General features: G+C 44.1%; 1 protein-coding gene across 7 annotated transcripts in view; it reads left to right on the top strand.

Moving 5' to 3' along the window:
* Positions 1-13,794, top strand: part of CACNA1I (calcium voltage-gated channel subunit alpha1 I) — a 363,153-nt gene that overhangs the window by 307,722 nt on the left and 41,637 nt on the right. For 6 of the 7 annotated variants that reach the window (XM_083573883.1, XM_083573884.1, XM_083573885.1 and 3 more), the window contains 10 exons: positions 1,013-1,130; positions 1,595-1,750; positions 2,104-2,212; positions 4,405-4,577; positions 4,924-5,343; positions 7,343-7,443; positions 8,180-8,303; positions 10,640-10,708; positions 11,951-12,135; positions 12,710-12,836. In XM_083573883.1, coding sequence (XP_083430009.1) covers positions 1,013-1,130; positions 1,595-1,750; positions 2,104-2,212; positions 4,405-4,577; positions 4,924-5,343; positions 7,343-7,443; positions 8,180-8,303; positions 10,640-10,708; positions 11,951-12,135; positions 12,710-12,836 — 1,582 coding nt within the window. The remainder of the gene's footprint in view (positions 1-1,012; positions 1,131-1,594; positions 1,751-2,103; positions 2,213-4,404; positions 4,578-4,923; positions 5,344-7,342; positions 7,444-8,179; positions 8,304-10,639; positions 10,709-11,950; positions 12,136-12,709; positions 12,837-13,794) is intronic. The other variant, XM_083573886.1, reaches the window with a different exon arrangement.

The raw sequence follows: 13,794 nt of genomic DNA, 5'->3' as shown, positions 1-13,794 counted from the left end.
CTTGCAGCCACATTCTGTGCCAGCAGCATTTTCCAAACAGTCTTTAAGGGCAGCCCCACACAGTTCATTACAGTAATATAACCTGGTTGTAAGAAAGCCATGCATCGCTGTGGCTAGGTCAGGTTTCTCTAGCTAGGGCCACAGCTGCCAAACTAACCTAAACTGATAAAAAGCACCCTTGGCAACCAACATCACAACCAAAAGCACCAAGTCCAGGCTATATTTAAAGGGAGAAAATTGTTGTGAACTCTCTGCTCTCTGTGCCTTCCTTTTGGGAATCATGTGCAATTAAACACTGTTTCTGTGCCCTTAATGGAAAACAATGTGCAATAATGCCAGGATCTGAACAATTCAGGAAATCACCAATTAAAATGACAGTTCACAAAATCAAGATAAATGCAAAGTAGCTAGTCAGGAAACCCTGAACTGCTGCGCTAACAGAAATGTGCAGGTAGAGGAACAGGCGTTCAAACCCTTTAAGTATGGGTTTTGCTGACAGTTACCCAGGGTTAACAACAGACAGAGCATTTTTCCCCTGAATAAAAAGGAAAACAAATTCACGGTGAACGAGCCTGGGATAAATGGGATTAGAACTAGTAATCTAAGTCGCAAATGAGTGACCAATGACCCAGCAATATGGTGGAGTCTGGGGTTCTGCTACAGCCTCCAAACTGGAGTCTGAGGAACGCAAGGCAGCCTCTTCCAGCCAGAGAGGCACTGGCATGACAGGTTCTCCTGGTGCTAGAATTCCCAATGAGGTAGGGACACCAAAGGCTGGTTCTGAGGGCAAATCCTCCTCTCAGTCCAAGATGTTCCCTATATCCATGACCTTTTCTTCAGGGGATGAGGAGGCAGAGCTCTGGGTCCTGTGACAAGCCATATATGTATTGCCCCAGTTTCTTTAGTAGAAGGATAGGATACATATGTGGTAAATAAATAAGAACATTTCAATAATGAAAATTACATAAGAAATGTGTTGATTTAAAAATAAAAAAACTGTTCTTTCCAACAGCATCCTCGGAATGCACATCTTTGGGTGTAAATTCAGCCTCAGGACTGACACAGGAGACACAGTCCCTGACCGGAAGAATTTTGACTCCCTACTTTGGGCTATTGTCACAGTGTTCCAGGTGAGACCAAGAAATAGGAAAAGGGAATAAGGGGAGGGGAAGGAGACATGTCTTCCCAGAAACAAGGAGTGATTAAGGGAAAGGATAGGATTTGAACCATCAGGCTTGTGGGCCTGCTGCTATGCTTAACACCATGCCATCAGTTGCAACCCACTAATGATCGTGAGCTCAGCTCGGCCCACTGGTAAGGGAGCCACAGTGTTTCTGCTACTCTACAGTGAACTGTAAATGACAACCCACTACATTTCAGAGAGTGCTTGTGGCATTGGAACAGCACAACACAGCCAATGCATCTCCTCAGGAAAAAAGATATATCATGACCAAAACAGAAAAAAGTTCATGCATATGAGCGGGCTGAAAAGGATAAAACTAATTAGATACTTTTTACCTGTCAGTTAACGTATTTTCCAGCCTGCATGTTTTGTTCTTGATTTGACTTTGCAAGCTTGGGTTCTGTGTTACAGATCTTGACTCAGGAGGACTGGAATGTTGTGCTCTACAATGGCATGGCCTCAACTTCTCCATGGGCATCTCTTTACTTTGTGGCTCTCATGACATTTGGCAATTATGTTCTGTTCAATCTGCTGGTGGCCATCTTGGTGGAGGGATTCCAGGCCGAGGTGAGTTGCTACAGTAGCTGCTTTCAGGGAGGGTATGGCACACATCTATAGCTGGTTGGGGACATAGCCTGAAGGGCTTAGAAAGGGTGGCAAGGCATCCCATGTCCAGTGATCTTCCAAGGAACGTGTTTGTGGAGGGTGGTTTTCAAAGCAACTGCAAGAAAAGCAAGGACATGTGCCATTACATGGCCTGGACACTAAGGTGTCGCCTCTTATGTGCAGTGGCATGTCAGCTAATGATTTCCATAAAGTAGTTTGCCTTGCCTTGGAAATTCCCTACCAAGCTGAAGCCACAAAATGCTGGAATCACAGGGAAGCACCTCCTTTGCTCTCAGGATGCTCACAATTCCCAGGTCTTTGATTTTATTTTCCCAATGCAGGGTGATGCTAACCGGTCATATTCAGATGACGATCAGAGTTCATCAAACAATGAGGAGTTTGACAAATTCCAAGATGGCTCGGGTAAGAGAAGGTGGTATAGGAATTCTGCATGACTATAACTGCAGTGAGAACCGCTGCATGAAATCTAATTTGTGAATATATTGGTTTTCATGAGAGTAGCAAAATAAAGTCTATTACTTAATATTGCCCATTTTCCCTATTTCTCACGATTGGCTGCAATTCTGGCTTATTAGCATAACTACCTTGCAACTTTGAATTAGGCTGCAATCGTAGTGACTTACCTGGGAGTAATCCCCATTGATCTCAGTAGGTCTTACTTTTGATTGCCTTGTAAGAGCAGAATAATCTTGGATCCTACTTAAAGTTGTGTTGGTCTCTGCTTTTATATGTGAAAACATAACATCTTGGAAAGTTCACTCCTTAGGAACATAAGAAGCTTACTTATACTGAGTTGAGACCATTGGTCCATTTAGTTCAGTAATGTCTACACTGGATTGACAGTGGCTCTCCAGAGTTGCAGGCAGGATTCTCTGTCTTAGCCATATCTGGAGACACTGGGGATCAAACTAGGACTTTCTGCATGCAAAGCAGTTTCTCTACCACTGAGCTACAGCTTTCCCTTTTCATCTTCCTCTTCCCCAAATGTGCTCTGAGTCCACAGCAATGGACACTTCAAATGCATTTGCATTTCTAATAGTAAAAGGCAAAGCTATTGCAATGTTTTTCACTAAAGGATTTTGGTGCCTTTTGGACACGCTGTGGCCCAGATCCTGTCACTTCTCTTTGAAAGGCAACAGTGATGTCCTAGACAGGCTTGGCAAAATCAGGCTTTTCTACTCGACCTCATAGGAACTAGGATAACAATGATGAAGATGTTCAAGCTGCTGATGGAACTGGGCTCCCACACTGAGTTTCAATCAAACCCCTAGTGTTCAAATCACACAAAGCACATCAGACGGAAATAAAAAATATGTGTAAAATACCCTGTGGCTACTGATTTGACTTGACAAAAGGTTGGATTCAAACATCAGTAAAATCAGCCAAAAGACAGGATGGCAGAATTTTGTTTGTGTGATAGCCAAAGCAATGCCCTCTGCTCTTCTTTGAGAATACTGCAAATTGCCCTTAACACAAACAGCTGTAAATGCCAGTTACAAGCCTGCGTATTCTTATTAAGGACCACAGTGAAGAGGGGGAAGTTCGCTGGGAGTTTGGGGTTTAAAGAAAGTGATGGGGGCAACTTACCATGGAAATGCACGCCAGTCAGGCACCCTTACTACATTGGAGTGGTACTTGAAGAGAGAAATTGCATTTTATCTTTGTGTTGTGAGCAATGATCTTTTCTCTTTACCATATGGCAGCACCCAATAGTGTGTACCATTCTAAAGATACATCTCTGCCTCTCCTTCCTTTTTATTTGCTGTTGGTTTGTAGGGTGCCCAACCTGGAGGGAATTTCACTGGTTGTCTGCTTGCTTCAGAACCTCAAAGCCCCTCATATTGCTGATGGGTTTCCAAGGCCAAATGGCTCAATAGGCGCTCTGCTTCCAGGGAAGTCAGGACATGTCTGGTAGTAGATAGATTCCCAGATATGAATGAAAAGAGATTTGCTGGTGTTGGTCTGGGAACGCAGAGGTGGCTCTCAAACATAGGATACAAAACAGCTTGTCACGGATTGGTTAATGCCTTCGTCGGTTTCTCTCATTTTTACTATATTCTCCTTTTGTAATGTGTGCCTGCTGCAGGAACAAAGCTACAGCTGCCTTCGATTTGAAAGCAGGGAGGGGGGGTATCATCAGTCATTGCAGTTTTGCTTCTTTCCATGTATGTGAATATTAAGGTGCTCACACTAAGGATAGCTATTGCTACAGCATCAGTTTTCCTGCTGCTGTAGTGGAGTGCCTACTGCAAGAATCTTCTTTGCTAAGCATTTGGGCAATAAAGAATAAGCTTTACTTTCTCCCAAGGAGAACGTTTCCAGGCTTTAATGGGAAAAGTATGAAGCACTGTCAATGCAGAAGCTATTGGGTGATGGAGGAGAATTCTCCCATATTGTTCTCCCAATTTCCTAGAGGCATTGCTATGGAGATAGTGCCAAAGTCTGAATCTATGTATGTGGAATTTATGTATGAGCACAGTTCCTTCGAGTTCACTATATATCTGAAAGCACGTGAATGCATTTATCGAAGGGCGGCTCTCTGGGTGGAAAAAGGAATGTCCTTTGCTCTCTTTCCTTTGCATTTTTCTGCTCAGATCCAAAGCTTTGTGCAATTCCCATGACCCCAAATGGACATCTTGACCCCAGCCTTCCGTGTCTCAACCAGCCTGGAGCAGCTGCTGGAATTCCCAACCCTTCCCGCAATACTCTGCAGCCAGACCAAGTCCTCATGGCCCTCGAATCCAGGAAAAGCAGTGTGATGTCTCTGGTGGGTGAATTTAAATCTAGGTGTAGCACATGTTGCCTACCACAATGATTTCCAGTCCTAACACCTGAGAATAAGATCCTTTACAGTGACAGCCAATGTATGCTGTGATTTACCACATACTCTAATTTACAGTTAAAAGAGCTTGAAGTAAAAGCAACTAGTCTGAAGTAAGTTACTGTTCCATTGTAATTTTAATGATCTGTGTTGATTCTGAACTGCCTCGTGTGATTTTCGTAATGAAAGATGGTCTAAAAACATTCTGAAGAAATAAATGGCTGAGGATGTTGACTTGTGCTGCTTTCCTATTTGGGTGGGGGTGCTGAACCCTCTCTTGGATTTCTTGCAGTCTAGCTCTCGTAGTTCTCATTACGGTGCCTGGAGCCGGACTGGGGGCTGGGGGAGTCGCCGCTCCAGCTGGAACAGCCTCGCCCGGGGACACAGCCTCAAGCACAAGCCTCCTTCAGCTGAGCACGAGTCCCTCTTATCCGGGGAACGACACAGGGCATCAGAGGGTGAACAGGAAGGGCTAGTAAGAGTTCACCACCATCGGCGAACCCTCTCCTTGGACACCAAAGGCTCCTCTGAACTGGTGGAGTTGGCACCCACAGTCCTATCCAATCACAGGCCTTTGCGGAAAATGGGTGTGACCACAGGACCCAGTGAGCACCAGAACTGCAATGGCAAAATGCCCAACATTGCTAAAGATATGTTCCCAGAAATGAACAACCGCAAAGACCATGGAGAAGACGAGGAGGAGATAGACTATGTAAGTAGTTGCTTCCTCCAGTAAAGAGGCATTAGGACTTTGTAAAGTTGAGGAGAACCATCATAACAGATAAGAGGGTGAGCTGGGCCAGCCCAGAACTTCCTGGCTGTACTGTGCAAAGAGAGATCACAGTGAAGCTCTAACAGAACCCTTTCCAAAACTTCTCCTTCTATGAAATGCTTTTCATGTCATGTTCTCTGAAAAGAACATTGTGTTCTGTGACTTTGTGTTGCAGTTCTTCAATTAAATAATGCATACCAGAGAGCCAGTGTGGTGTAGTGGCTAAGAGCAGTGGACACGTAATCTGGTGAAACGGGTTCGCTTCCCTGCTCCTCCACATGCAGCTGCTGGGTGACCTTGGGCCAGTCACACTTCTCTGAAGTCTCTCAGCCTCACTCATCTCACAGAGTGTTTGTTGTGGGGGAGGAAGGGAAAGGAGAATGTTAGCTGCTTTGAGACTCCTTAGGGTAGTGATAAAGCGGGCTATCAAATCCAAACAACTCCTCCTCCTCCTCCTCTTCTTCTTCTTCTTCTTCTTCTTCTTCTTCTTCTTCTACCAAGGAAGGAAATAATAGGTAAAAATGTGCATAAGAATGCATATATTGCACATGTATGTTAGGAGAAATTTGCATTAGAATGCTGATCAGTTTTCATGATATATATATATATATATATATATATATATATATATATATATATTTACAAAAATCACAAACTGATACAGAAATGTGGAGCACTGAACTTGACAACAGAAAAAAAATAGAAACTGAGAGAGACAAAAATTGAGACATTTGTCCTTCCCTAGTGGTGAGTGAGCTATCTTCCAGGAAGATTTGCCCGTTTTGATCTTCTCATTGAAGAGTGATCAGCTTTTGAAGAACTCTATAGAACTCTATGGTTCCCCAGATTTCCCAAGCCATAGACTCTTCTGGCATTATTTAATTGGTTTCAGAGTGCTTCTACCACCTTTCAGGGCACACTGCCCACGCAAGGCAGCTTGCAAGACATGAAAATTCAATTTCTGTCATACGCCAAGAACAGCTAAAAATCCCACCCACAAGTACAGCAGAATCCTATCAAACTTCATAGGTTTTCTTGTTTTTTAAAGATCAGCAGTGATTAGGCTTTACGTGTGTATCTCTGAAGCCCTGTCCTTAGCCTGAGTCTTGTCTGAAATTCCAGATGTGTTAGTAAAATATTTCCTCTTATACTACATCTCAGACTCTCCTTTATATTTTTGGCATTAGGAACATCCCCATGGATACCTGCATGCCTCTAACTGCGTCTCTCTATTACTTATGGAATAGGCAATATTAGTAGGAATGCACAAACCTCTGATGTAGCCAATGTTTGAAAAATTACTGTGAACTTTATGCAATGTTACTTCAAATTGAGTCTGATTCCCCGAGACTTACTCCCAACACCCAAGTAAGGGTGCTCAGGATTCAATCTCGGCTACATAAAATTCTCTCTCGAAGGGACTTAATGGATTTCACCAGGTGTGAAATGTCAGTATCAATAAGGGACATTTGGGGGTTTTCTCGGTAGAAGGCAATGCTCTGAGCTGTTTTAGTAGCCCATGGCTGTTAGTAGTTTTAAGTGTTGCCCAATCAGCAAAGCTTTCTTTCAGTCTAAGTCAGAATGGCAGTGCTGATTCTCTACTTTCTAGGAGGTAAATTAGTTCATTAATCCTGCCATGGTGCTTGCAGTTGGCTCTGATGACCTTGAAGTTCTCTTTTCAGCCCTTCAGTTTTATGTCAGATCAGAGAGAAACTTCTGAACGCTCTGTCCATGCCATCATCGTCTCCCACAGCTGTGATTTCAAGTCATTTTCTTACCCTGCATGGGGCATGGTGGGTAGTGAATGATCCATATAGATGAAGAACCTGTAATTGGGAGGTTTCTCAGTTTTTGGTATTCAAGGCATTAAAGGAGTCTTGCTCGTATGGGGAAAGTGAAGAAGGTGGCAACTTCTGATGTTCTGCCTCGCTTTTCACAGAGCCTGTGTTTCCGTATCAAAAAGATGATAGAGGCCTACAAGCCAGACTGGTGTGAGTTGCGTGAAGACTGGTCCATCTACCTTTTCTCACCACAAAACAGGTATGTGTCCTTTACTTTTGCTTATGTTTGTGGGGGATGGGCATATTGGGGTGGGATACTACCACGCTGCCTTGAATTTTTGCATTTACCTTCAATCACACCTGCACATCTTTTAGAGCACATGGTTGGTTTATGCATTACATCATGGGTAGGTAAACTAAGGCCCGAGGGCCGGATCTGGCCCAATTGCCTTCTAAATCCGGCCCATGGACGGTCTGGGAATCAGCGTGTTTTTACATGAGTAGAATGTGTGCTTTTATTTAAAATGCCTCTCTGGGTTATTTGTGAGGCATAGGAATTCGTTCACCCCCCCCCCAAAAAAAAATAGTCCGGCCCCCCACAAGATCTGAAAAAGTTTGCTGACCCCTGCATTACATTATCAGACATACACCATGATGTATTTTTTAGCAATGTTGCACTGCTGTATCTTCTTTTCACAATACGTTCTGCATTATTTTGCAAAGCTTATAGCAGCAGAGGAAATTATTCCGGCTCTCAAATTTACTACTATTTATTATTAATAAAATGGGAGATTCTAAAAGTTTGCCATGAGGCAATACTAATTAAATCAGTTGCACAGTTTTCAAGTGGAACCAAAAGAATTTTGAACGGGAGGTTTAACAGCTAAAGTTTCAGGGCGTAATTTTATCATCTTCCACTTCCCCCAAACCTTCTCACTACCCCTATCATCCCTTAGAAACATATGCACTTCACAAACAAGTGAACTGTCTTTCAGATTTCGTATCCTCTGTCAAACTATCATCGCCCATAAGCTGTTTGATTACATTGTCCTGGCCTTCATTTTCCTGAACTGCATCACTATTGCCCTGGAGAGACCACAGATTGAACAGAGAAGCACAGTGAGTACTATAACCTGCTCAGATGGACCATAGAATCTTAGGGGAGCAGAGTTCTTTTTACCTTTTGCACAATTAGGACATAGAAAGGATGTTGGAGAGTGTGGGGGGCTTTTGTTTTTTTTGTTTTACAAACTTGGTAAAACAAGTCTATGGAGAAAATGGAAAATGGAACTTGACTAGTTTTACTAAGAATTAAATGTATGCCTCTGTTTCCAGTGGAAGCAGCTTTGTATATGTGTGATTGCATGTGTGAGCTTGGGCCTGCCGCTACTAGTATGCAGCCCTAAACAGCCATTCAGATGAAATCCTTGACAATATATTCTATGTGAAGAAAACGCTTCCTATCTAAAACTTCAGAATGGTACTTCTTTACCGTATTTTTCGCCCCATAGGGCACACCAGCCCACAGGGCGCACCTAGTTTTTTTGGGGGGGAATAAAGAAAAAAAAAAATTCCCCCCCCCAGGCGCAGGGCTGGGGCGGGGAAAACCCGAGCTTCCCCCGACCCCAGTCCCCAGAACAGGCTGCTATCCGCAAGCCTAGGGAGCCCAGCGGGAAGTCGCACTGGTCTCCCCAGGCTTGCGGATATCTTCCCGAAGCCTGGGGCGCATGGCTCAGCACGCCCCAGGCTTCGGGATGGAGGCAGCTCCCACCGCCAGCCTCCAAACCAGGTCCGCCTCCCCGCTGTCCCCCGAGCTTGTGGGGCAGCGGTGGAGAGAAGCGCTGCTTTCCCCACCGCCAGCCTCCAAACCAGGTCGGGGAACAGCGGGAAGGCACACTCCGCCTCCCCGCTGTCCCCCGAGCTTGTGGGGCTGGCGGTGGGGGAAGCAGTGCTTCTCCCCACTGCCAGCCTCCAAACCAAGTCAGGTTTGGAGGCTGCTATCCACAAGCCTTGGGAGCCCTACGGGAACTCCCGCGGAGCTCCCAAGGCTTGCGGATAGCTTCCTGAAGCCTGGAGAGCAAGAGGGGTCGGCGCGCACCGACCTCTCTCACTCTCCAGGCTTCAGCAAAAGCCTGCATTCACCCCATAGGACGCACACACATTTCCCCTTCATTTTTGGAGGGGAAAAAGTGCATCCTATAGGGCGAAAAATACGGTACATTACTAGAACAGCAGCCAATGATAGTGAGAAATGAGGAAAACACATATCTTTCTCATGTATTGGAAATCTATACACCTGCCAATAAGAGGGAAGCTCATTGTGTACACGACAACACTGAAGATGAAAGTTAGATAAGATGGTTTATCTGTGTGCTTTGGGGATTAGCTTTTAAATGTATATTCAGGAGAACATACACACTGAAGACTGTTTTCACATTCCTGAGACGACAGAGGACACACTTTGAATGCAGAAGGCTCCAAATTCAATCCCTGACATCTCTAGTTAAAAGGCTCACCTGGCAAGTAATGAGAAGGTCCTCTGCTTGAGACCTGGGAGAGCTGCTGCTGGGCCAAATGAACATCTATATATGTTGCTGTTATAAGGCAGTTTCCTATGTTCTGTGAACAGTTTGCCTCAACCACAGAAGAGCCACATACTTGACTTGATTGCTAGGAGCACCATCTACCTGAGGATTCTATTCAATGGTGTAACAGTTCACAACTGGGGGGCATGTTCACAACTGTGGCTCAAAATGCAGCAGGTTCATTTCCCCCCTGCTGCGTTTTAAGCTGCATTTCACAGTTCACATCAGAGACGGGATGGGGCATTACCTGTTTGGTTTCCTCACCCCTGCAACCCCCTCCCCCAGAACTCCCATTTATGAAGCTGTCATCTGTGCATGCACAGTGGCTATTAGGGCACGGTCACATGACTGCTAACTCTGCATCTAGTTTTCTAGTCAAACTGAACCTGCTTTGGGGAGGAAACGCATCAAATAGCAGTATTTGTCAACAAAGTACAGGGTCAGCATGGATTGTGGCTCATGTCATGGGAATGTGACTTCTAAAACTAGCAGTGGGAGTGCACTGGGTGCAGTGTAACTGGCAATGTGACCATGCCCTTCGTTGTGTTTGTATCTTTTTTTTAGGTATTTGTGAATGTAAATGAAAAGAAAACCTCGGTCGCTGGCCTGTTCACGTTCATTTTTTATTTCTACCACATCCACTAGGAACTGATTGGGCCACAACGGTAGACTAGGAAGGACGACAGCATATTATAATGTACTTGAGATGTTGGGTAGGGTGATGCTTTTGGCAGCTGACCTTAAAGTACCCTAGACTTTTAGATCCACCTGACTCTTAGCAACCAAGTAGGATTTGCCAAGTTCGTTGCAATGACTCAAACTGCAGAGCTCTTGCTAGATATATTCTGAGGCTGCCTTTGATTATTCCAGGAGAGAATCTTCCTTACGGTATCCAATTACATCTTCACAGCGATCTTCGTTGCTGAGATGACGCTGAAAGTAAGTCACTCATTGACAGCTACCAAGCCGTCCCCATTTCACTGACCCAACTAGCCCCTTCCAAGTATGCCAGGGAGGCAAACATACCATTTGGGGGGGGGCGACGGGTAAGGTACAAAGGGGTGCCATTTTCACAAATATATTTGTCAGAGTTGAAAGAGAGCAGACGCCCTTTTGGTGAATGTACATATATTGCTGCAAATAGGGCAGCAGTTCTTTGTCTATTCAGAGCACCATCCAATAGGCTTTGTTTGCCTATGATGATATCAGGACTTAGCAGAATCTGATGAGCTGTGAAGCATTTCAGCATCAGTGTCACTGCATGACCCCTGGCTGGCTAGGGTAACTTTAGAAAAGAGAGAACCCAGGGTGGGGAGCAATGAGAATAGCACCCAAGAGACAGACGGTGGGGCAAATAATGGCAGCACTTTGAAAGTGATTTCAGGGGTTGTGGTTTTTTTTCCAAATAAACATTTCTTCCCTCCTCCAAAGAAAGGATCCAGTACATTCACACACACACACACACACACACACACACACACACACACCCACACCAAATGAGTAAATATTCAGTGTGGCCATATTTCTTGCTGGTTATATTTGTACAATTGCTTCCCACAGGCTGGCATGATAGGGAGTACCGAGAATTAAAACCAGTGCTTTTTTTTCTTAAAAAAATGTTTAGGGGTACTCTCATTTTGACTCAAGAAAATCACCATTTTATAGTTCAAATTGGGAAAAATTAATACAGTAAATGGACAAAAGTACAAAGTTTCACAAAATGTTTAGGGGTATGCATACCCCTGCGTCCCCCCAGAAAAAAGCACTGATTAAAACCCTTTCATTTCGAAATCTCAGAACACCAAAACTTGAAATTATCTCTGTGGTGATGAAAGGATTTGTATATAGTATAAGCAGCAGCAGCAAGGAGATCATCAGGGCCTTGGTGGCTATTAGCAGCTTTTAAAAAAAGATATTTGTTAGAGGTGAAATCAGGCCCTCCTGTCCATTTTTTATTCCCCAGAGTTTTGGTTGTTGTTGTTTTTATTAGAAGAGAACCAAGCATTATATCAGTGTCAGTGATCAGCTTTGCATTGACCCCATGCCTGTTCCCATCAAGAATTCTGTACCCAGGTGAAACCCTCAAGTATCTGCACTGTGTAGTAGTTCCAGGAGTGTAGCTCAGTGTTACTGCTTGACTATCACATTCTCCACACTCATACATTCTCTCATCTCCCCTAGGTAGTCTCCCTTGGCTTATATTTTGGGGAGCAGGCCTATCTCCGCAGTAGCTGGAATATCCTGGATGGCTTCTTGGTGTTCGTGTCCATCATTGATATTGTGGTTTCGGTAGCCTCTGCTGGTGGAGCCAAAATTCTGGGCGTGCTGCGAGTCCTCCGGCTGCTGCGTACTTTACGCCCTCTTAGGTGAGATCCAAAAGGCTAGTCTCCCTCCTCCTCTCTTTTGTAAGGACCCTGCTTCTGAACACCCAGAGAAAGCTTGTGTGGACTCCCAGATGTTTTGCCATGATAAAGGTTTTGGAAAGGGCAATAAGAAGGGTCAAGAGCTCAGGGCATCTTAGATACAGTCTGTGATGACAAGGCCAATCAAAATAGGAAAGAACAAGCATAGAGGCAGGGAATGGGTGTATATGTATCCAGAGTCAGTTTTGACAGTAGCGATGGGGGAGAATTTAGACTTGAGTTTGCATTTAGGTACCTAATTTGCACTTTCAAAAGCAATGTGCAAACCAAAGCACAGCTGTTCTTCGAAATTTTCATTGCTCTTAATGTTGTAATGCAATTGTCCAGCCATGTAATGTGTACAAAAATACATATATGGGGATGAAATGATGCCCTTGCTTGAAATCTGCCGTGTTGCTTTATGGGGCAAGCAGCTGTGTCGTGATACTTTTTAGAGAAGCTCTTTGTAAAGCATTGAGAAAAGCATCTCTGTTCTATGTCTCCCTTATTGTTGCTCCTCACAGTGCTTCTTTTTCAGGGTTATAAGTCGTGCACCGGGCCTGAAGCTTGTGGTCGAGACACTCATTTCATCACTCAAGCCCATTGGAAACATCGTCCTCATTTGCTGTGCTTTCTTCATCATCTTCGGCATTCTTGGGGTGCAGGTACTGTTGTTAATATCGTCTATGAGAAAATGTATTATTTTTAATTATTATTATTTTTAAATTAATTTTATTGCATTTATATTCCACCTTTCCTCCAAGGAGCTCATGGTGGTGTACATGGTTCTCTTCCTCCCCATTTTACCCTCACAGCAACCCTGTGAGGTAGGCCAGGCTGAGAGAGAGTGACTGGCCCAAGGTCACCCAATTGAGTTTTATGGTTGAGGAGGGATTTGAACCCGCGTCGCCTAGGTCCTAGTCCAACACTGCAATTACTACACCACTCTGGTTCCTGTGTCTTTCAAACAAACAAAAAATAATATCCTACACAGTTTAAAAGGCCATAGATTGTTTAATTAGCCAAAGGTCTGGAAGAAGAGGAATGTTAGGCAGGCTCCCAGCTCATCCCTGAGAATGCAGGCACAGAGAAAAAAAGAACCTATTTGGATGAGCTTGAGATGTCATATTCACTAATAAAAAGAAGTAAAAAACAAACATCAGGAAAGGAGGGGTGGGAAATCAAGAAGGAATTTATATTAGGGAAAAACTTTATGATGATAAATATTTTGCAATATTTTTGGAGATTTAATAAAAAATTAGAGGAGGGGTCATATTCACTGTTTCACACTCCCTCTTAGATCCAGTTCTAATGTGATAGCTGGAAGGGATGCACTTCAAAATAATAAGAGTGCAAGGCTGGTGTTCAGGGCTACAGTAAGATTCAGCTGGACCTCAGGACCCAATGCTGAAATGGCAGGTTGGCTGCTGGTCCCAACTGAAATGCTTGAGAGCGCAGATATCTACCTGCTGTTTTATTACAAAAAAGTGTTTTCCATTAATTCCTGACTTTCCCCCACATTCCAAGCACTGGATCCACCCACGACTATTTGAAGAAGAAACTAGTGACGTTCTGTTTTATTTTAGGCTCCTACTGCAGAGGTCTGCTGGAGTGGGTAGTGCT

Source organism: Podarcis filfolensis (genome assembly GCF_964270895.1).
Source record: "Podarcis filfolensis genome assembly, chromosome: 10".
NCBI lineage: Eukaryota > Metazoa > Chordata > Lepidosauria > Squamata > Lacertidae > Podarcis > Podarcis filfolensis.
Note: the sequence above shows the minus strand (reverse complement) of the source record. Positions and strands in the feature narration are given on the sequence as shown.